Consider the following 25,681-nt stretch of genomic DNA (forward strand, 5'->3'; position numbering starts at 1 on the left):
CTGAGGTTGATTTCTTTGAACTTCCCAAAAAACTTATTGAAAAGTGTGATATTTGTTTATTGCATATACTTTGAAAGAATAGTAGGGCATGGGTTACACTTGAATGCATTCGAGTTGTTATTTTATCCACACAGCCTCAACTCGAATGCGGACATATCGTATAATGAACTCATGTGCATGCATTATTTGTTTAATATTAAGCCTTGTGAATGGCAAAATTATATAATGACATTGTGAGGTAAAAAGATATTTTAGGGTCACATGGTCAATGGTAAGTTTACACAGGGTAGTATTTTCCAATAAAATTACACTGTAACTGTGTATTCACATGTCATTTGTTATTACCCTTTTTTTCAAAAACCATTTGGGATATGATATCACCATAGGAAGACAATCTGATTAGGTTTTGGAGTGACTAGGTCAAAGGCCATGGAGGTCAATTTAGTAAATTTTAGATATTTGCCTCGTTATCGCGATATCTCAAGAACCACTAAACAAAATTATGAGGCTCAAACTTGAGGATAGTATGTATCAACATAGGAAGATAATCTGATTAGATTTTTGGTTCAAATGTCAAACGTCACAAAGGTCAATTTCTGAAATAACAGGTTTTAGCTTTGCTATTGTGATATATAAAGAAATAAAAAAGATAGGCTTTTTGTTTTCATTATGATCGTACAAATAATTCCATGCATTTAAACTGAAATTAGGGCGGAGGCATGTAAGAAACGCAGTCGCATTTGTCTTGTTTGTTTTTGTTTTGCAGTGTAAGTTGTGTGGCAGCAACGTCTACTGAAGTAATATCAGGAGGCATTGAAATCACGGTGGCGTCAGGGGGACGATATAAAACAGGACAGAGCACTAAAGAATTTCAGTATAGGGTGAGTAAGATAGAAACTTGTCTAGTTTTCATCCCTCTACAACTGTGGTGGAAGAGGCATTATTTCATTTATTCTTAATGTGGTTTATGTACAAACAGAATTGAATTGAATAAACAAGTTTACATGACTATTAAACAAAACAACAACATCTGAAATAAAGTCATGATGCTATACAACTAAAAGTCTGAATGTAGACTTTGATATTGATTATTGTACATGTAGCCAAAGTATTGGGATATGATTGTTGAGTGAAACAATTATGGAAATATAGCATACGAACGATGAAGATGTTTACATAGTCTGATTTTTCAGCAATACTTCTTATAATTGCACCGATATGCTTTTAGTACCCTGTCGCTCATATAGTTGGAATTTTTTTTTTACCCCAATTTATGGAGTTATTTTGACAATGATTTATTCCCAATAGATCTAGATAATAGTATACATTCTTAGATTTTATTGAATAATAACTTGCCAGTGTTTGTTTTGCGTGACTGCTAAAGCATGTGTTGAATTGAATTGAATTTGAATATATTAACAACACATCACAATAATGACAGTACATATGAACAATTATACAATGCAAAAAATAATACTGATACGTGTATACATAACATTAGAGTAATGTCGATTGAACATGTATGGTTTTATGCTACTATACCTATCAACTAGGGGACCTACGTCCTTAAGTCATAAATGACAGTAATGAGGATTAATGCCCCACAAAAGGGCACTAATTATAGCACATCGACACGGTTTTGATCCTGGGGCCTCACAGTTAAGAGGCCATTGCTTTACCACCGAACCATGACTGTACGCAGCGGGGGCTAGGGTAGGGGTAGTTCCCCCAAAACAAAGAAAATGCAATAAATTATCAATAATCCAAGAATTTTTCCCCGGTCCCCAACAGAAAACAATATTATGTGTGCCCATGCCTTGAGCCATAATGCATGGCCGCACATAGGATTTTGTTATGTTGGGGACCGGGGCAAAATGTAATGAATTATTGCTAGTTTATTGCATTTTCTTTGTGTTTTTTTTTTTATTTGTTGGAAACGCCCCCTACCCTACCCCCGCTGCGTACAGGCATGGTTCAGTGGCAAAGCAATTGCCTCGTAACTGTGAGGGCCCAGGATCAAAACCGTGTCGATGTGCTATATTAGTGCCTTTTTGTGGGGCATTAATCCTCATTACTGTCATTTATGACTTAAGGGCGTAGGTCCCCTGGTTGATAAGCATAGTAGCATACATATGCTTTAGCAGTCACGCACAACAAACACTGGCAAATTGTTATTTGATAGAATCTGAGAATGTATACTATTATCTAGATCTATGAGGAATAAATCATAGTCAAAATAATTCCATAAATTTGGGTAAAAAAAAAATTCCAACTATATGAGCGACAGCGTACATATGTTCATGTATATTCTAAAAAACATTTTGAATTCTTTCATGGGAGGGAAGTCAAATTGATCCAAAATTCATTTTCAATATATAACGGATAGATGTAATGATTTTTTTCGACCATACATTTCATTTCATTTCCTTGAAATACAATTATATACAATATGATAACATGTTGTGGTCCCTGATAGGATCCTGTGATCTCAGGGTTTAATCCTAGAGAAGGACCCGTGGCAGGGGGTACAGAAATCACTATCAGTGGCATGTACTTGGACACTGGAAGGGACATTACTGCAAGATTCAGAGATGCAGATTGCATAGAGATGTAAGTAATGTGTTTTGCATTCAATGCATGATGTAATGATGTTGTAAAGTCCACCATAATTATTTATTGTTTTATCTTCAATTGTTATTAAAAGTAATTAAGCGCAATGGAATATTTAGAAGAATTTGTATGGCTAAAGGGCTTTTAGAAATGTTTCAGTATACACATTTCTTCATTGATGCCATTTTTGAATATTTTGTAATTAAATATGTGAACTCCATCATATCCATTCATGAAAGGCTCCATAAATTCAACCAAATATCAAGCAAAGATTAGAATAGAAGTACATTCAATATATAAGTGGGCATTATTTTCTATTTTGAAGTTCTGTTCAAGACGAAATCGCAACCTGCATCACAAGCAGCATAACGGAGAACGAACAGGTTTCCGTAACCCTGGCCATGACATTTGATGGAGAAGAAAGACAATTCAGCGGGTACGACTTTACCTACATGCCAAATCCAAGGATTGAATATATTGATAGGACAACATCTATCATGTCGTAAGTAACTTGGAATATAATTTTTTATTTTTGTTTTCATCCTTAATTGTCATTCATTTACTTGTTTATAAAGAATCACGGTGATAAATCACCATTTTATCTGGGGGAATTACTTTATCATAGAATTATGACTCAGATAGAAACAGATTCTTGTTAGTTTCTGAAAAATTGGACGTTCTGGTATTTTTGAAAGTAGAGATTACAAGTGGTATTGAAAATTACTAATTGGCAATGTAGTAATGTGTAATGTTATGCATAGAGAACTCTACCTTTGTTAAGAAATCATTAAAACTATCCCTGTTCATTTTATTAATAGAATATATTTTTTGATTCAAGAAGCAGCATGGTTAACATAATTTCACATGACCACCAAAAGCATTGAGAAGAGGGATTATATTCACTACTTTGCACTATGTATAAAACAACTGGATGGGTTCTCCATGGTATGACAAAATACATCATTATTGCTTCACTATTACAAGATTTTTCATATAATGAGTGAGTTCAACCTTGAAAAAAAAAATCTAACCCTCTTTTTCTTTGTTCTATTTCTCTGAAGCTTTTATTGAACTGTTTCTTTAATTGTGTATGCCTTGGCCCAAGCAAACATCTTAACATGTAAATGATAAAGTGTATCAATATTTTTCATAGATACTACATACTATAAGAATATATAGATTGACGATTTGTTAATTTTTTCTTCTTTTTACAATTGACCAAATGTTATCCAGATAATTATTACGTAACAATTACGATCCTCGCAATCGATATCACGTGACGCGCTCTGAACCAATCACATCTCTAAGCTATCTAATATTATAAAGTATTCCCTGTCTGTAATTTTCACATACGACTGTTTTCTTATTATATAGGTGTTATTTGAAGCTTACCTTGAATTCATTTTTATTTCAACAGAGGAGGTCTCGATATCACACTAACTGGCGTTAGATTTGATTTGATCCAAGAACCCAGGATTGTTGTTACATCTCTCACAACTGATGCTAGCAACACTGAGGTATGATATGCATTCTCTATATTTCATTCAAGTCCCATTACCAGTAAAAGGTATCGGATTATCAAAAAGTATTTTGCTCTGTATGTAAGGTTATAGTAAATTAAAAATACGAGCTTCATTTATTACTTCTACAAAGAGATGTGGCAATTTTAAGTACACCCATTAAACATAGATGCAACTTATGAGAAGATAATTGATTTTCCTGTACATGTTCTAATAGTACATGTGCATTGTAGAAGGCATACTAATCCTTGTGTAGGGTATTATGTTATCCTTTATTTCTTTCATACTCCTTAATTGTTTAATAGCCTGTAGAATGCTGGGTTAAGCATTTTTGTTGTTGTTGTTGATATTATAAATTTTTAACTATACCCATATATGTTTAGGAGATTGGTAACCATAGATATGTCTATTGACTGTAAAAGATTGGATAACTACCTGTATGCTCTTTCTCATGCATACACTTGTACATTGTATTTAGTAACCTTTAGATCAATTTATTTGACACAGTACTGCTTAGCATACTTTGTATTTGCTTGTCAGTTTTATATACAAATAAATGAGTTGTTCTGCCATGCAAAAAGAATCTTCATTTGCACATGTAATTGTTAATCTACAGGTTTATTCCCAAATTTTCTCTTTGAAATCACATTTGGTTGTGTTCATAAATGATTGGATCTTATAGATTGGCACATTCAAACATGTGATCATAGTGCAGTTACATGAAATGGAAATGAAATTTTAATACTTTTTATATCATTTGTTCTTTATCCTTTATCTATGCTTTGACATTTATGTCCTAAAGCTCTGCAATGGAACAGGAACCATTCTCACATGTCCAACACCAAGTTTTCCTGATGATGATATCCCTGCTAGAAGAAGACGAGCAACAGATGATGCAATGGTAGCGGATTTATCCTTTGACTTTGATGGATATGTGATTGATGGCGGCACAATTGAATATTTCCCAGACCCTGTGTATGAAAGCTTCAGTGGGAACAGCAGAATTTATAAGAGTGCAAATAAACGACTCGAGATTACAGTAAGTTTAGGGGTTTCTTCATACACACCTGCAACACCAAATTTCTGTTTATGACATAAGTCATTTAGCCTGTATTGATTAATCATTTCGAAAAATGTTGTCAACATTACTTTGTATTTGCAAATACGTTTTGGTTCGCGTACATGATCAATTTTGTATTTATTTTTTTTAATTGAAATTTGAATTACTGAAATATTGCCTCTAGCCTATTCTTGATACTGAATTAATGTCTGTCATGATTCTTTGTAAATTCACAGGAGAAATTTGCCTTCTAAAAATGAAAGCATACTCAATTACTTTACTTTTTTACATATGAAGAAATAGTCATATGCTTTATCATTAAATGTAAATGCTGGCTTAATAGACACTTGGAAATTAAGATGTCATGTTATAGTTGTGGACTGCTATATTAATTTCCATATTCTCTGTATTACGTCATTATTTCTGCCCTTATATAAGACTACATCTTATATATAATTTTAATGTAATGTAATACAATTCTATTTGTAAAGTAATGTTTAATAGCTGTGAAATTAATGTAATATGGATATTTATCAAATGTATTTCATAATTATGTATCATTATTATTGTGTCTAATGCAAAGTGTATTTAAATATTTTGAGTAACTTATTAGAATTATTATTATTTTTTTGTATAGTTTTTGTTATTGGTTATCTCAAATAGGTAAATTAATTTACGCTGAACATTATTCGGTTCAATGGAATATTAAAGGACTTTGATTTGTTTTCTCTTGTTTTATATTATCTTGTTTAGTATTCACAGGCTTAACTACACATGCTATGAGTAAAGTGGTTGAAGCTAAAATTGTAAATTTTGCTTTTATGTTTTTCTAGGGCATGGATTTAACCTTGGCAAGCACAGAAGACGATGTACTAGTTTTGTTAGGGCCTGATGGAGAATGCACTGTTGATGATCTTGAAATTAATGTCCTGCGTTGTCAGCTACCGGATGACCAGCCTCAAGCAGGATACTTAAATGGAACACTAGGTCAGGGAGATGCAAAAAATCTTCCAGCTGTGACAGTAAGTATATATACATGAATATAATATAAAGTATTTATCATCATCGTATACTTTAAAATTCAACAATTATTTCGTATTGATTTCGTATTGGTTGTTAACTCGTTACCTACGGGAACCGGGTGGTCCTTGTATTAAGCCTATGGGAATTAGATAATTCAGTAGTCAAGGGGTTAAGACCTGTTTTGCATGGCACTTCTTTATTACAGAGTCATACACCTATAACGATTACCTTAAACATACATGTAATCCCTATTGTAGCTTTCTTTGATATAAAATTAATAACTGAATTATTCAGACTCTTTCAAAGTTTTGTATTTTTAAAATGAATATGCGAAAAATACATTTGTTCCGATTTATGTATCCTGGGATAGTGAGAATGTGACAAATTAGAGTTTACATCTAAAAGTAATTAACCATGGCCCTAATTCAACCAGTCCACTTTTCGGAGTATGAATAATTCAGTTATTGGCTGTTAACCATTTCTGAATTTATTGGAGATTATAAATGCTGCTACAGTAAGGAAAGCACTGTCGACGTGTACAGATATATTATTTTAATTTCCATCTCCCTCGCAAATGAGCATTACGCCACCCTTGTACGACATATTGCTGAAAAGGCTCATTTAGTATTAATCAACAAATAACAGTGCTGTAAAAACCGGTAAATCACCTGTTTTAGTTTTAAAGTGCGTTTATCTGGCGTTTGTGTAATTGGAGGGGATATGGAGAAGGATATATGAGCATGTCATTGTAAACCCACACCCTAACTCACACCCTAACCCACACAATAACATAATATTAAATTGACGCTGTTGTCTTTTTAGGTTGTGCATGGGAACTTACGATTTTACCCAGGCTTTGTTTCAGCATGGTCAGCTACAGGTGACAGTCCAGTATTAGCCATCGTAATATCTAGTGTGATTGGACTCATTGTGATCATCACTCTGATAATCATTCTGGTTTGGTGGTCAAGGAATGAACAGCGTCACTTACAACGAGCTAGGGAAGAAGTAGAAATGGTCCGTAGCAACATGATGAATAGAATACGAGAAGGTATGTCTAACACAAAGTAAAACAATGTTTTGTAGATGTAATGCATGTAAGTATGTATGTGTGCGCGTGGGTGTGCGAGAATGTGGGGCGGGCGTGTGTACGTGAATTCATTTTGCTTTGCACTAGCTTTAATGTTTAATGTACCTGGGAATTTTTTCACGTGATTGTGTTAAGGCTCGTTCACATAATTATGTCGCGGTAAATGGCGGCGGTATTTTTGTGTGTGAGTACTAACGAATGAGGATAAATAGAAGAAGCTGCGTGCAACAATGTTCCTACATGTACTCACTTTTTGTTGTATCTGTGTGTTTTAAGATATAATATGAAGGACATTTATTGCAATTACATTCATAATTATTCATAAGCCTGGTTACATCCGTTTGCAGTGATACCACACTTGTTACAATCACATAATTCAGGATGTGCAGTCAAGGGCGTATCCAGGATTTTTTTAAAGGGGGGGTGTTTGTTTTGGGGGCCAATCCGTGAGAAACTATTTAGCGGTGAATCAGCCAGCCGGTGAATTAGCGGGGGGGGGGGGGAACTCCTTTTCCGCCTCAACATCCACCCTCTCCCCCCCCCCCTTGAGCAAAAGACAAACACTTTTTTCTGCTGCCAGGGGAGGAGGGGGGGGTCAAAGATAAAACACATTTAAATGGTCGTGAAGAAGAACCCTTACTACAGGCGATGATGGAAATGCTGTATTACAAGAGCGATAATGTCAAACAAGCTGGAAGAAAGTAGTCATTGTAGATAATCAAACACATTTAGCAGTGGATTTGATAGGATTCCCCTCCATATTTTAAAATGATAGTAATATAAGGAAACATTGTCGAAGAAACCTGCGTTTAGAAGCGTGTAGAAGCGCCTCTTTCTGCTTTTTGCTCTCTATATAAAACAAATTAGAGGTGTTTATTAAATCATTTTATTATTCTTTAGAATTTACTCGAAAGTTGTTTTCATGGTTAACACTGTGATTTATCTTGACTAAATATATAGTATATGGAATGCTCATTTATTACAGTATATTATCTTACCTGTTTGCTGTTAGTTGGTAACACGAGCTTAGATGTATCCGAAGCTGACGACAGAACACAGAAGCACGGGGTACCATTTAGAGGACACGTCCACTGTTTGACAATGATGTTGTTTAATGGGCTTGGTCTGCACCCAGAAACAACGGACCCTGAGGTAATAAAGATAAAGTCATGATATGGTATTAAAACATTTCAGATAATGGAGTAATTATTTTGATTAAGTCCCATCAAACTACGAATTTCAATAGAGTATGAACACGATTGGATAGTAAAACTGCACAAGTTGGAAACGAATGTGTTTTGTTCTTCACGACTTATTACATTTCGATTATTATTTTTTTTTTTCGGGGGGGGGGGATATGGGACGTTGACAAATGAAAAGCATATCACTGACTTGTATTTTTTTTTAAATCCTTCTTGATTTTAACTTGTGCACCATCAAGATCTTATGCCTGTCCTGAAATGTTTACTTGTAGTACATGGAAGACTTTATGGAACACTCGGTGATATCCTTCTACCGTATGCTAAAGAAGAAGGAAGTTTTGATAGACTTCATCAGACAACTAGAGAGGAAGAAGGAAGGACGTGGTCGTGAAAGGTATTGTAAATGGCTTTAACCATCTTTTTTTTTTATAAACACCGTTATTTGAATCGATATCTCGTGGTAAAAATCTTAAACAGAAATAAGTACAATTTATGATAATGATGCTACTATACATACATAGTCACCACGCGATGTGCTCAAGGCGCTCTCATATTACCCAGAGTCCCAGACCCTGTGTGGCTACCGTGTTCGGTGCTCATTCATAGCAATCAAGAAATTCATTGCTACCAGTACGGCAAATGTAGTTTTGTTACTTGCCAAAGGACTATTATTAACTGATTATGAATTCACTTATAAATGATTATGCAGTTTGTACACTCATCTTGCTGCAAAATTGTGTGATGTAGAGCATCTGTATTACTTTCATGCCGCGAGGCAAATTTAATATGGCTTTCATTTTCCACCTCTTAGGGAAATCATCGCCTCTCTTTTAGCAATCACATTTGTCAGCGAGGGAAAATCAATCCACTTCACAGAGTAAGTCATTAGTTATACATGCCAAAGTATGTAATATATATCTATCTATATATCTATATATACCCCTTTTTCACTGCAGCTCAAAAATGAAGTGCCATAATTCTTTTTACTCTTCATATATTGTCTGTAAAAACAAATTAAGTACGATTTCATTTCATCACAATTTCAGTGCCGATAAACCCAATAATTTCATCCATGGTTTACCGAACATTTTAATGCTTTACAAACATCAAAAATTGTATAATGCAAACCTAATGATTATGAAGAAGTAACATAACTTAAGGGACGAAGGACCGGTAGGGCATTAGACTGACGGATATAGGACAGACGGGTACGAAAGACATGTGGGTTCTTGGAACAGATTGGCGGTAGGACACATTGGCCGTAGGACAGGGAGGGGAAAGTGTTATGGGGCAGAGCGTAACAGGGATCTGACAGGACAAAGGTGACCAGTCGATGTAATTAGATTTAATTTTTTTTTCTATTTCCCAGGTAAACTGGGCATGTACGGTCAACATCCATTATTCCTTTTTCTTTATGGTGTACTTTATTGTTGAAATTTATTATGTATGTTGAAATGCCGAATAAAGTAATTATGATAATAATGATGATGTAGAACATTCGACAAGAGGAGGTAATTTCTTTCCATTAATCGACAGAATAGATCAATGTATACACCGATACTCCCTGTAAAAGATAAATATCGTGCAAATGACGAAATGATTAGAGTGAAACCAAAAACACTATATTTACTCTCGGGAGAATCAGATTATCCCAAGAAACTTTTGAGGGCTTAAATGAACCTTATTTGACTTTAGTAATGTTACTAATAATATAATATATTTTACATATAGATATATATATATATATATATATATGATGTACTAAATTAAAGCGCATGGACAAACATTCAAGATATTAATTGGTATTTGTTCATCAGAGTTCTGCCTTCAAAAAGTCCAATAAAACAATGAAAACAAATCAGTTGAGTTTGATTTTTACAAGTAAGGTTTCGTAAGGAAATTATAAACTCATCATTCTATTCTTTTTTTTACACACCAGAATCCTTTAATATTGGAGATTAAAGTATGACCTTTTGGCACTTCTTTTATTTCATTTCCTTTTCAGCGTCGTAATGTCACTTGTTGAAGATGAAGTCAGAATGGCATCCGAATCTAGTAGAGAGATGGACACACTATTTACCAAGTAACGTTTTAAATTCATCTCTATTATCCCTTTTTAGAGTTAGCACTTGTTCTTTGTGGTTCTTAATGCGTCTTATAAAGTACATTCCTGACTTCTCACCCCGCCCCCCCCCCCCACTCAGTGTTATTAAGGGTACGCATATGCGTTTTCCAACCGACCCCGACCCCTTTTCAGCAAAAGTCCGGTGTGTAAAGTCAATACGGCTCGACCTTTTTCTTTTGTATACGAGCCTTTTTCAGCACCCCCCCCCCCCCTTTTCAGCAAAAGTCCGGTGTGTAAAGTCAATACGGGTCGACCTTTTTCTTTTGTTACGAAAAGGACATTTTGGCAACACGCATGGGGTCCGTCCGTTTTCGGAGTGGGGGGCCGGGCTTCTCACAATGTTGAAAAGGATATTAGCGTACTAGGCTTGTTATGAGGGCAGGAAGCCAAATCGCAGGTTCTTTATAAATTAAACACGAATAATAGGCCAACCCTTTTCGACTGAATTAAGAATGTGGGGTTATCGTGGCTCAAGAGCTTTGTTAACAATTGTTACTGCATATAGTACGCTAATCAAATATATGTAATGATATATTGTAATGGTTCATATCTGTCAGTAACGTTGCCACTGAAACTCATATTACACATATGTAATTTCCGAAAAAGAACATCTTTGATAAACTTGTATATGATATTCGTATAATTTTATTTCATGTGTTCAGCACGGAAACAATCGCAGAGAAACTGGTCAGCAGCTGGTTTACCTTGTTCATGTTCTCTTACTTGAAGGTAATGTTCATAATCTTTACATGAGATGAAGATCTTACTACGATTGTTCGGATTGTTTTTTTTATAATATAGGGGGGGGGGTATTTTTATTTGTGTTGTAAATTCATTTTTACTCTAGCTCCATCCTAATCTTGTACACGTATGCTTTAATACCTTCTCCGTACGACTTCACTATCTTAATCCCATTAACTGAACAAAGTTCTAGGTTCTTCATAATATATTCATATTTTCTAAGCAAAATTAAAAAGTTTCTTTTTCTGAAATTACAAACATGACATTGTTAGAATGTTGAATATTAAACCTGTTGTACACCTAACTGTAAGGTAAAACTACATCATGTATTTCGCACATTGTGCCAGGAATTTGATCGAAATTAAGTGTACAATAGGAAGAACATGGAATGCCTGGGACAGGAGATAACTATGAAAATAAACTAATCCGTACTATTTCTAGGAGTTATTTTTTTTATCCAAACTATTGTGCCCCAACTTAAAGAAAAATTTCTAAATGGAATCAGCCAAGTTCGTTTGGAAGAGGGAAAATGGTATTCTCAGCCCCCCTCCCCCCTCTCTCTGTAAAGAGTCAATTATTGTGACATGGGTAAAAAGTAAGAAGTAAATATCTTTAACACCATCGCGAAAACTTTCAAGAAATCAACCCATTGACAATTTCGATCTTTTTTTTGTGTGTATCCCATATAAATCATTTTTTAATTACGTAATATACACGCGTTCAATTTCAGTTAAATTCTTTAATGATTTTATTTTGGCGATGCATTGCAGTCAGAGGCTGAATTGCGCATCATTCGCAGTCTCAATATATAATTTGTTTGTTACACTACAGGTGTACGCCTTCTACCCACTGTACATGTTGTATCAAGCAATAAAGACCCAGGCCGAGAAGGGTCCTATAGACGAAGGGTCAGGAGAAGCATACTATACGCTAGAGTTCAACAAACTATTTGACCAGACGGTCGAATTTCATTCTCTCGTAAGTACAAGTAATAGCCGGCTTTGCCTTGAAATTTTATATTTGCATTCTAATTAAAAAAGCTTTGATTATGTCAAATCGTATTACCACTATGCTGAACGGTTTAGGCAAAGCAAACTCAAGTGTGTGTGATTTCTATTTCAGTGTCTTGTTATATTTGTGTTCACATTTGAAAACTTCCTTGAACGTAAACCCCTTGCGTGTAAATAAAAGAATATAATTTAACATACAGGTACATGTATGTATTCTTTATGTAAAAAGTTAATTATCAGGATGAGGCTAAATAAATAATATTTTGTCAGTACACTTAACATATCTTTAACACAATCTCTAAGAGCTTCGAGAAACCAACACAAGGGCAATTTCGATGTGTTTCTGTGTAGCACATTGAAACAATGTTTGGATTACGTAATATATCATTGTAAAGTTCGCATATTTCAATAGGGGATGGGCATTGATATTAAAATTGTCTTAGGTTGAGTTTTCGACAGTACTTGCAATTTTATTCTTTGTATCATTTTTTTCATCCATTGAATAACCATTTTGTTTAATAAAGGGTCTAGATGTTGTAGATGAAGACGGTCAGGTTTATCTTCATGTGAATGTCCTGGATGTTGACAGCGTCAAACAGGTCAAAAAGAAAGTTCTAGATTGTGCGTGGAGAAGGGGCTACTGTTTGAAACCCAGAGACGTGGATGCAGTAGACCTGGGTGAGAATATAATGGATATCATCTCAAGCTTACATCAGATGGAAAGAAAGAGGGCCACATATGTTTTGTGTTACCTTCAAACGCATGATGTTCTCCTCATATGAGTTAATACTAATACCCCCTTCACATACACGGATTTTCCTTACGAGTCCTTACGGATTGCGTAAATTCACGGATCTTTCACGGATCCTTACGATTTGGCCACTTTTACGACCTATTTAAGAGTTGTTACGAATTATTACGAGCTACTTACGATTTATTACGGATTATTACGAGTTATTACGATGTATTTACGGCAAAATTCTACGAGTTATTACGAGTTGTCACGGATAATTACGATCATCTTACGGGCAATTTACTACCTGTTTACGTGTTTTTACCAATAGTTACGAGTTAGTTACGAGTATTTACGAGTCCTTCGGATTTTGCAGCTTTTATACTTTTCCCCAAATCGTAAACAATACGTAAGAATACGTAAACAGTACGCAAGAATACGTAGAGTGTACGTATCTATTCGTAACACACTCGTAACTACACGTTAAATGCTCGTAATATCGGGGAACAATCCGTAAAGCCATCGTAACAAGACCCTGAATGATATCGTAAACAACACGTAAGCTTTCGTAATAATCCGTTAACAATCCGTAAACAAATCTTAAACTAACCGTAAAATAATGACGTAAAGTCATTTACGGATTCTTGCGAGCAGTTTACGGATGGTTACGTGATGTTAATTGTGAGCTGTTAACGATGATTACGGATTGCTACGATCTATCTCCGAGTTATTTGACCCGTCAAAAATTTTGCCTCTCCTTTCACGGATCCTTACGAGTGTCTTCGAGTTGTTGCGAGTTGTGACGAGTTATTTACGGATACCAGAGAGTTTTTTGCGGATGCTAATGACTACGAGTTGGCGATCCGTAAGGACTCGTAAGGAAAATCCGTGTATGTGAAGGGGGTATAACACAGTTTATACAACACCTAAGTGGATCCTTGTCATTTGATTGGAGGATTGTTGGTCACATGATATTCAATAGATGTTCTATTGCACGGGCGTGCATTTTTGGTTATATTCGCCGTGCATTTTTGGTTATATGCAGACTGCGTACCTCTCTGCCGTGCTCGTATCCCTGCTTGTATCTGACGCGAAGGCAATCTGAATGTAATCGAGAAGGCTTGACTCCAACTTTAAATCATCTTTTATATAAGGAGTAAAGCATAATTTGTTGATTAACGTTCTATTAGATCTTTTTCGATGTTGTATAAAACAAATAAGGAATGCTTTTCATTCATTCAATAGTGCGAATATTTTCATGAGTTGAAAGATTAACGTTAATTCTATTCAACTCGGCTGACGCCTCGTTGAATAGAATGTTAATCTTTCAACTCATGAAAATATTCGCACCATTGAACTCATAACCTTTCATTATTTGTATAATATTCAATCACGGTTTTAAAAGTCATATACTACAATTGGGTAAATCAAATCCTTATGAAAGCATGAATAATATATTTTCCATTGAATGGTATATACTTCCATTGAATTATAATTACCAACATATTACCTTCATGAAATGTATACGAATATACATATATATCAATGATTATATATTGAGTTATATTTATATTTATATATATATTCTGAGTTTTTCTTGAATCTTCCCATCAATTCACAGTGTTGGTTCAAACTCATAAACAGTCCATTCTGCTTCGGGAGACGTCTGAGGCTCAGGGAAAAACAATTGCCAATACAATGAATAGCTACGGGGTAAGTCAAAATTGCTTTCGAAGATTAAACTCTGTTCACTTTGACGTGTATTCCATATCATTTGTAGGGTTTATTTGCACTTTTTTTTTTTTTTTTTTTAGTAAATAATTGTTTATCAGTCTATTTTGTTTGTTAAAGCGCTTAGCGACTTCGGTGTTAAACGCTTTATAAGTAACGTTTTTATTATTTTGTATTATCATTAATATTTATTAACATTGTGTCTTTGGGTACAAATTCAGATATATCTAGAATACTTAGATACTCGAATTTTTGCGTTCTGACGATATAGGAAACACGTGGAGGTGTAAACATAAAAAGAAAGAGTACCACGGCGCGCAACATGCTCAGACATCTATTCAAAGAAATCGTTTCTATGTTAGACGTAAGCAATCATTCTGGTACCTGATATACCAGAACACGTGCACATGGATGCATATACCGTACATAATTCTTGAAAATGCAGTTAAAGCACAATCTATTCTATTATTCCGTTTTGTGACTTTCATGCTTTAAGATTCAAGATGAATATCGTGTGGCACTGATACCGAAGCAGCATGGAGAAGGTGATGGGTATCAAGCTCTAGATCTGAAGGAAGTTGCTTCAGACAAGTGTAAGAAATCGTTGGTTTATTTGAAAGATGCATTATCTCAAATATTTGTAATCTAATTTAAAAAATCAAGTTCAAAATTAAAATAGTTGTGACCCCTAATAATCCATTTCTTTTTCTTTAACATTTGACTATCTTCAATTCCTTTTTAATTCATCTTATTTAGTTTTGATGATTATTAAGATGAAACAGAAATAAATGGATTGAGCCGGCTAATACATAAATATATGGAAAGAGAAAGAAAGTAGAGCAATATTTATTATTTTTTCATCCATATTTTAGATGTATCCTTAATGTACGTGACTGATGAAGATGTTCTCGATTCGCACCTACCGCAACAAGGTTCAAAGATCATTCATCTGAAGGTATGATACTTTCAGTTCATCGATGTTAATACAACCCTTGATAAGGATTTATGCTGGATTTGTGCTTGTATTAAGATCAATCTCTACTCTGATTAATGAACAGGAATTGCTTAATATTTTTACATATCCGTGAAAGGTAATTGTCATTATTTTACTATATGTCTTGAAATTTAAAAAACAGACGTTAAACAGGATCGACATATACTCATAATATGGAGTGGAAAAGACTTTGAAATTTGGTAATGGTAGTGGCATCATCCTTACATGTAACATTGTCTGATATTCTGCAACTTTGATTTTAATAAATAATTTTGAAATATGAATAAACAAGAACAACAACTTTTGAAAATAATTTCAAGGACATTATCACTGTCCTATTTGTAAATCCCATATGGGCTATCTACGGATTACGAAAAGTCCCATTTTAATGTTCGCAGTTGATTCACAAGGCTTTAGAAATTGCCTCAGTTTGATTTATTAAAAGTCTTTGCGATTGAGTGATTGTATTGATAGGTCTTCTGATAAGTAGGTCTATAAAGAATATTGAGAACGAGAAGGATTTATACAAAATACATAAACGCTTATGTTTTTGCAGGACCTTGAACAATCTAAGATGAAGGAAAGTACTATGCCCGACCACATCCAACAGAAGAGAGCAGACCTTGATCGTAATCTAGCATTTCCTCACATGCTGACAATGAAAGTGAGTCGTGATGTCAATAAAGAAATATCGTCGACATTATACCTAATTACAGTATTACATTCTTACTCGTAAGTATAATAAGGGAAATAATGAACTAACCACTAGCAAAGACAATGCAGTTGATCGTCTTAACCATCTTTATAACGTTGGAAAGCCTTTTGTATTTTCACACTTTGGTAATTTGTTCGAATGTTAACTTTTCGTTTGATTGTTTGTGTTCAATGCACAGACTAACAAGAAACAAAAGTTCCTCTTTCCTTGTTTTACTTTAACCGGCTTGCAGATCTCATCCGGGTTTAAGAATTGTATTAACCAATGCACTTGATCGCCAGTTTCAGATATAATTTATTTTATCCACATGGTTTAATATACGCTGATTAAGCTCTATCTCTTTCACGATTAAGGCGTCGATCAGCCCGTATGTGGATGGTATCTTCGAAGTAATGTTCAAGATGCCAGCAAAGGTACCTCTACCAATCAAACTTCTCTTTGATACGTTTGACGGACTTGCTGTGAAGTATGGAGAAGCCTACGCGAAAGATTGGAAGAAAAATTGGTGAGTAGGGTTAATATAATTTTAAGGTATAAGTTTGACATATGTGTCGCTCAATTTCGTTGTTTAACAAAATCTACTTTATGATATTCACTGTAGCATGACAACTAAAATACTATTAAAGCTCGTGATTTTGTACTTATTATACCCACTGATTGTGTCTAATATATCAATCGTGTTATAATGACAGTTCCTCTGTGTATTGCCTTTGTGTCATTTCTAAGAGATAAAGGTTTAGAACACAACACCAAACATATGTTTCCAGCAAGCCAACGAAAGGATGCATAGCAATTTTCTGAGCCTCAAAAGGTGCACAATTGCACCCTGAATGAGATAGGCGAAACATTGAACCTTGAGAGGGGCAAATGTGCACTTCGAGGGTGTTGAATGTGAAAAGAAAACCTGAAAGAGAAGCATATCTGCACCTAGTTTAAGCTCTTTTTTAAAACTACACGTATCCTATGTTAACTCTTCCTTTCGTAGCTTGTCAAATTTCTGGCGTTCAGTGCTCACCAACCTGCCATCGTTGTTTGAGATGCCAAGATCAGAAACAGCTGATAGATGTGTAGACATTCTTGCTGATGCTCTCAAGCATGCGACCAGGTCCATTTCCCTGAGACAGGTGACAATGTTTTCTTTAACTATGGCACGATATAGCGTAACAACACAAGATTCATCCCCAGTAGTTTCTTCTTTTTCGTTCCAAGGTCACCTTTTGATTTCAACAAAGGAATTAAGAAAGTCAAATGAGACAGGAAAAGTAAAAGCCTATGTCGTGATCTTTAATACCGATTACGTCACACAATTTAGTAATTAAATTGAAGTGTAGAGGGGACAGTTTTTAAGTTAAAGTACTTGTTTAAAACAAAAACGAAAAAATCATACATACATGTATCGATTTACTAAAAACGATTACAATTAATATTTCAGTTGTTTTGAAAAGTCTAAATATGTGTACAATATCGTTGGATCAATCATATGGCCACTAATTCGATTATTACTTTCGATGTTAGGAGATTTTAGATGACGATAACAATACAAGATGAATATTGTACACATATTATAACCTCCGTCTTTTTTGCTCAATACAGGGCGAGTCAGATCATCTACCTTACTACAACGAACATCCCTTGCAGAGAAAGATGGTGTCGGATTACTGTAATGAGATAGCAAATCAGCCAAAGCTTCGTCCAATAAAACTGAATAGAGCCTGCTCAAACATCTCAAAGGTATGTAAAACAATTGTATATCAAGGCGAACCCGTGACATGTGTCATGTATGACATCATGTTCTTTCTCTCAATAATTTCTTGATTTGACTATGTAGTAATGTCAAGAGATTTTAATTTGTGGATAAAATAAATTGATAAATGTCATGTTGCCTACCATGCCTGAATGGCCCATCATAATCTGCATGATACTACAATTAACGTAGTTTGTTCTGAATATGAAAATGGACAATCAGTTTGATCCTTTTTTCCTGAACTCAATGTTTTGAACTTAAAGGGATTCCCATTACACTAGACACAAATCGAACTTTAAGAATTGAATGTATGGAATTCTGAATTGATTGTTCATTTCAATTTTGTCTGCTCTCGTTTATGTACAGGAATTTAAGGGCCAGTTCAGTCATCTTTCGAACATGATGCACCTTTACAACCTTACCAAGACCGATGTGGAAAACCTTTTCAAGTAGATCCAGGAAATCCCAGTAGACCGACAGCCCATGAGACCGCTGGTCTAGTGAACCCTCGGAGAAGTGGACAGAAGGCCCAGGCAGCCGATAGTTCGGTCGCATGGGCCGTTGGCTTTATGGACTGTCAGTTTCTACAAAATTAAGCAGTAAACCGAAGCTGGACTTATAGCCAATATAGACATGCAATATATATACATGCACTTTGCTTTATTTGTGGGTTCAGATAAATGCCGGATCAAGAAAAGTTGATGAAAGAGAAAATAAGAGGATCTTGGTAGATTCGAAGAAGCTTTGCTTTTTAATGATTTTAAAAATTATGATCATTAGCTTGAAATAAATCGTTATGATATTTTTGATGCAGTGATTTATGTAAATGTTGATTTTTAAAACTGGATTTCTGATCTTGTTTTAAACCAAGATCTTTTTCAGAACGGACAATTATTACCTTCATGTACACTTGGGTCGAAAAAAATTGCGACGAGCAATATGGCCAATCGCCCTGGATAAATGTTGACAGGAGGTACGAAAGGTTCAATATGATGCTTTACTGTTAAGAAATATATATACTAGAGGTAGATATGCTTGATAATTACATACTTGATTCAATGAAAGGAAAATTAAAAACAAAAATCTTCGACGATCACACAATTCGTATGCAACTGATCGCCCACTAGACATTCCTGCAAATTGGTTGTCCATGAAAGAAGCTAATAGGGACTTTTAGATTTGCACGACGAGAACGTGGACTGCTACATGTGACATCCTTTTAAAGCAATGTGACGTCCTTTTAAGGCAATGCCTTAGAAGGACGTCACATTGACTTCTCGTCGTGCAAATATAAAAGTCCCTAATGTTGGTTGTCAGAAGTCGGCAACCAGTTGCACGCCTAATGTGACTTGGGCTTTAACAAGGTATCCTATATCTCCAAAGTTAACGGTTTTCTTTATAACAATATTCCCATGGGGTGGGGGGGGGGTGCCATCTTGATTTAAAGGCATCGATTAACAATGTTAAATCTGAGATGCATGGCCCTACGTGTTATCAGTGACTGTGATATGGTGTAATATTGAAGCCCTACAAAATTGCGCTTCAAAATGATCATGAAGTGCCTTAAAAAAGTAAAAATCTTTGAGTGACCGGTTTTACCATACTCATTTTCTCCAAAAGACTGTCGTGTTATAAGAACCGTTAGGAAAATGAAATATTAAATTTCGATTTCCAATCATAAATATCTTGATGATCAGACAGGCGATCGGCTTGTGAAAGTCATGGGATTCCTGACTGACCTAAAGGTTTATAATTATAATTGCAGCATGATCTAAATCCAGGATTTCAGTGTTTAGATTCTGAGGCAAAGATACCCAATCCCTTTGAATAGTGATGTCAGAGTAGTACATTTTCATGGACCTGCATAAAATAGAAAATTTGTTGTATTTTAACTGGCTATTGTGCAACCAAAGCCATTGATGCAAAGAACAACCTTCTTGTTACTCCAGCTTCTCAAACAGGTGATTTCTGTGAGCAGTTTTATGTTCGTGTTTTGAATAATGGCTGAGCATTTTCTGGCCAAATACAAATAATGCATGCCATACGTTGATTAACAAAAGAAACTGCTCAAATGGCTGAACCAAATATCTTGTCACAATTATGAAAAATTCAATGGTCTATTTTTAGGAAACCATTGTTATGGCTGCATTTAACAAGTGTGTGTCCGATATTGAAGGTAAAATACAGGTCAATGGGTACCTCGTTTAGGTAGACGTATTACTCTCATATCACTATTTTAAACAAGATGTCTAGCAATAAATCTGCAACATTTGAGATATTCTGTAAGTTTTCCTTCCAAGATCAAAACATTAATTTCAAGATTTGTTTAAATTGGGCGACAATTTTTAATAAGATTATCAGCTAATGTTTTAGGGCTTAATTTTCCTTTAAAGAAAATATGATATTTATTTTCCTTATAATAATGGGGATTGTAAAAGCTTCTATCTTGATTGATCCTTACAATTTGTAAAATGTACATGTGATAATTTGTTTTTATTCGGCAAGTGGTAAAATGAAATGTGTGCATGCAACGCTGAAATTTATTCGTAAACATGAAATTTTAAGTAGCCGTGAAGTGAATAATATATATTGGTATGGTGGGTAAACTATTATATTGATTATGTAACTTTAGTATGTTTGTTATTGTTTGTTGATATGCTTACTTGTCCGAAGATATTCGGGTGCTGCAGGAGGGCGAATTGATCGTTGTAAATGATGATTTAGTCGGGGTTCTGGGGCTGCTACCAGCGAATCTACCGGTTTACTAACATATTCAAAATTATTGATGTTTCTTTCCTGGTGACCTAGTAACGAGTTATTCCATTAACCTATTATTAATCAATGAATTACAATACTTGAAAGCCAGTATGCATAATATTCAGTTCTTGTATAGTGCATAATACGTTATGAAATAACATCTCTATGCACTTCCAAAGAGCTTTGGAAATTAATACCCAGTTAGCTTTAGCTCCGGCAGCCGTTATCAGCGCAAAGTGCATTTCAAGAAATAATTATACCAGGCACCCATTTACCTCACCTGGGTTGAGTTTGGCAAATGTAGATTAATGTCTTGTCAAAGGACATTAGTGCCGCGGCGGGGCTCGAACCGCGGACCTCTTGATTCCAGTCCGGTGACGTATCCAATTGACCACGATACCTGTATTTTACTTGTTGCTTTGTCGGGCAAGCCTCGGACAATTTTGGGGGGTTTCAAGAACAACCTTTTTATGGGCATACATAATATTTGAATATGTTAGTATATCTGTCTTTTGTGGAGAGAGAAAAAAGTAATATAAATCCCTTACAACTATTGTATCCATCCTTTTCTTGTCTAATATCCATGAGTTCCCGTTCTTGTGATAATGTCCGTTTTATTTTGTAATGTTCTCAATTTTCCCCTTGCCAGTCCTCCCTTCCCTTAGCTTCTGTTCCCCTTTCCTTCTTTATTTCCCCGTTCTTCCTCCCATCTACTTCGGATCTGCCCACAACAAGCTTCGCTTCACTGTAAGCCCCTTCACCTATATGATTGTATAGAATGAATGATGAAACGTTATTTTGTACATGACTTGTATAGGCTTTATTATTATCTTGGCTATTCTATTTAGAAACCAAATGCTTGTAGTTTAGTAGTTTACTGAGAAAGAGTGAAAAGAAAAAGGAGTATATTATGTAATGAAAAATAAAAAAATTATGTGCAAAAATAGATGAACTTGAATTTGAGCTTGAGTCAATTAACGCACGCGTACACATTCGCAAAGAAGAGAGCGCAAACGGAACCAAAGTCTGACTGAGGATCTGTGTACGCCCTTTGTGTAGGGTTTTTGTTATCCTTTCTTTTCCTTCATACTCCTGAACTGTAGAAATGTACATATATAATGCCACTTAAGATTTTTGAGTATGATTTATACATTCTACTACACAAAGATTTTTTTTCTTCAGGCGATCGGTAATCTTTAAAGTACATTTAGTGTATTGTGATCATGGTATATATATATATATATGTGGTATTTCTTGTTTACAACATAATGATTGTATAATTTACTCCAATGTACTGTTGGTGCAGAAATAAATTTGCTGTGTATGATTATATAAGACTTAAAGGAACGTCATATTGCAAAGTGCAAGTTTGGATTCTAAATCATTGCTTTCATACCATAGAAACTGAAGCTAATTTCAACACGTCGCTATTATCGCCTTAGCTCTTTTATTGAAAAATATGGATAGATCTATACACGTTGATTTCCATCTGCCTTTCTTTTTTAAAATACGTTTTGATTATTAAAGACATTTAATTAATTCAAACATGTGAATTTCGTTGGCAAGAATTATATTCATACTTTCAAAAATTACCCGTGCATTATGTACGTAGCAATCATCGTCAGGTACATATTTTATGACTTCAGTAGGTGCTGTTATCCCTTGGATCGCAGAAGACATTAGAGGAGCCTGCTGTAGTATTTGTTACATTCATCAAAACTCTGTCAATTGATACACGTTAATGATTTACATTTTTGCGCTATATTTAAGCAAGGAAAGTGTTTTTCAGGATACCCATTTTATTGCATCCCATTAATTTGTGATACATGATTTACTATAAAGGGCCATTCAAACCTCGTAATATGTTCATGTTCATGAAAGCAGAATAATAAGATTAAAAGAATTGCACAAGTTTGAAATGACTCGGACAAATAATAACAAAGTTATAAATGTATGAAATGTGAGATTACAAAGTCTCTGCGAATTGCAAGTAGCAGTGGATTGCGACCTAGTCACGGATAACTCTTCTGTCGGTCGTGTACAAATTTTGTTTTTTTCCTCCTAAGCGCCTTCACTCTTTGGGCACTACCCAAAATGTATTACGGACATCATATCATTATAAGTCCTCTAAAGAGATTTGAATCACACATTTTTAACAAATTCGAATTTGACTAATGTTGGGTGTCGGATAAAATGACAAGAGGAATTCTCTTAAATGTCTTAACTAAAGTTTCAATTTAATCCCTTTAAGCTTTCCAGCACATTTCTCTTGTAAAAATCAAACGATTGGTTAATTATGCGTTTGCAGTACAACGTGATAAAATGTGACATTCATATACATCTTCATTGCTAGGAAAAGTTTCACTTAATGCTTTTTATTTTTTGACTTTGTCAAGGATATGAAATTTGTAATTGTCCTGCTTGAAAAAAAAACACTTTTCATTGTCTGTTTCTTAGCCCTGAATAGTCTTGTTCAGACGGGATATTGCTAGTCGGTGTAAGTTAATCCCGGCAGCAGTAAATACCTCATGTATATTTCACTTACACCAATAGTTGGGACTTTTAGATTCTGCACGACGAAAACGCGGACTGCCCTTTTAAGGCAATGTGACGTCACTGCCAGTGCCTTAAAAGGACGTCACATTGCCTTAAAAGGGCAGTCCACGTTCTCGTCGTGCAGAATCTAAAAGTCCCTACTTACGCGGAGACAGATACACCCGGATGTAAGTGAGAGCAGAGCCATCTATACACAGAGTTTGTCCAGCTGCTTTGTTGAACAAGCACAAAACAAAAGAATGTACGCTTAAAGCGTTGGTCACATCCCACCGTGCGTGTTTTTAGTCCGTACGGTGTTAGGGGAGGCCACGGCCGCCACGTTTTTCTGAAAACGTAGGGAGGGAGTGGCAAAGGCAGGGAGGGAGTACCGGCAACGCGCGTCACACGCACTGTGTAAGTACGTGGCACGCACGCCACGCCTGGCCGTGAACGGTTGCGTGCATCGTACGTTGCGCACGTGGTAAGTGCGTTGTACGTGCTTACAACGTGCTTACAACGTACGGTCTCCGTGCGGTTGCCGCGTTATCGTACGGAGGCCGTACTTACAAGTGCTGCTCACGTACGGTGTCCTTACTCACTCGCATGTTGTAAGTGCGTGCACGTGCGATGAACTCGGTGTTTATATAGGACGACATTCCGATGTTCTACAGAAGTCCCAGCTGTTGCTGCCTCAAGATGCCGCCCATTCCACCGAAGAGACTATATACTGCATAAATCAGTGCGAACAACGTGCGTTGTAAGTGCTTACTCGGTACGGTCCACGTGAGTTATGCGTGCTCATTGGATAGCTGAACTGGGGAAGTGGCGAGTAAGCACGGACCACGCACTTATCACGTGCACCTTTAAAAGATGCACGGAGTCAGTGCGCTGTGCGCTCGTTGGCAGTACCGGGCACGCACGTCACACGCACTGGGGTGAATCGGTAGCCCGAACGCAGCCCGAACGCAGCGAAAGTTCCTCATGCACTAAAAGTGCTACGGTGTGTCTGCGTGCTCCCAAATCCGTACGGAGGCGGTACTCATCACGTACGGATACCCAAATTTTGCCCACGTTTTTGCACTTAGACAGCACGCACTTGCAAGTACGGCGGGATGTGACCACCGCATTAGTTGTGACCCAGTGAAACCAAGTTGGCCGTTGGCCAAACTCTGTGTATAGATGGTGAAAGGTCACAGTTACTCCCGGGTGTAAGTTGAGAGAGCATCCACACGGTCAACTTACGCTACCCTCTAGTCGTGTTAGCGAGTTACTCCTGGCTTTTGCTAGGAGTAATAGGTCGGGGTAGAGATAGCTACTCTCAGGTTAAGCTAACACGATCATCGTTCAGACGGTCACTACACGTACCTACCCTTCAGGGGCGGCGATTTCTTTTCATGACCGGGGGGACGAAACGCGAGGAACGAGGGAGGAGTGACGTAATGAGCAAAAAAAAAAAAAAAAAAAATGTTACATGCAGGCCCCGCGAAACGTTTTTCAAAGTGGGAGGGAGGAGGCTAAAGTATTTGCGATCAGATAGAGCAAAGCAAGTGGCGCGTAAATTGGCGTGGGGTTCAGGGGCGGAGCCCCATGATGCTCAGAGTTTTTAGGCATTTAATAAGGGTCAGCTGAGCAACCAGGGGCCCGTCTTAGGGCCCTTGGTGGGGGGTAAGGGGGGCAGAGCCCCCGGAAGCTCAGAGAAGATCATGCCATTTCAGCAAAATTTGTAAATTAGTCACTGGTATCGAATTAGAAATAAACCACGTTTTAATTTTATCGGGGGCGGGGGGGGGGGGACTGTCCCAAGCCCGAGTGAGTGAAGATAGTGAACGAGAGGGGTGAAGGTGACGAAAGTGACTAACCCCTCACAGGTTTCGAAGTTGTGTTGTTTTTACAAAATTATATTCCTTAGGGAAACTATAGTATGAAAAGAAACTTTTTTTCACCCTCACTTTTTTACAATATTTACTTGAACATTTTGAAGGATATTATGCGAGGGAGCATAGTTCCCGAGCCAGAAGATTTTTGCTATTTTTTTGTCTAAACGCTGCACTCTTGGACCCTCCAAAGCCTAATAGTGTGTTGCAGTCTTTA

General features: G+C 36.1%; 1 protein-coding gene across 1 annotated transcript; it reads left to right on the plus strand.

Moving 5' to 3' along the window:
• The first annotated feature begins 261 nt into the window (after positions 1–261).
• Positions 262–19,509, plus strand: LOC754446 (plexin-A2). The gene is made up of 23 exons (XM_030972634.1): positions 262–271; positions 784–881; positions 2,477–2,610; positions 2,936–3,112; positions 4,028–4,127; positions 4,933–5,169; positions 6,024–6,212; positions 7,036–7,264; positions 8,316–8,455; positions 8,778–8,899; positions 9,317–9,382; positions 10,511–10,588; positions 11,293–11,359; positions 12,203–12,349; positions 12,906–13,059; positions 14,736–14,827; positions 15,342–15,438; positions 15,718–15,800; positions 16,396–16,503; positions 16,908–17,059; positions 17,540–17,678; positions 18,148–18,285; positions 18,665–19,509. The coding sequence occupies exons 1-23, from the start codon at positions 262–264 to the stop codon at positions 18,749–18,751; spliced, it is 2,844 nt and encodes a 947-aa protein (XP_030828494.1). The 3' UTR covers positions 18,752–19,509.
• Positions 19,510–25,681: the final 6,172 nt, after the last annotated feature.

The sequence above is a fragment of the Strongylocentrotus purpuratus genome, unplaced genomic scaffold (assembly GCF_000002235.5).
Source record: "Strongylocentrotus purpuratus isolate Spur 01 unplaced genomic scaffold, Spur_5.0 spur5_scaffold_6, whole genome shotgun sequence".
In the NCBI taxonomy this organism is placed as follows: Eukaryota; Metazoa; Echinodermata; class Echinoidea; order Camarodonta; family Strongylocentrotidae; genus Strongylocentrotus; species Strongylocentrotus purpuratus.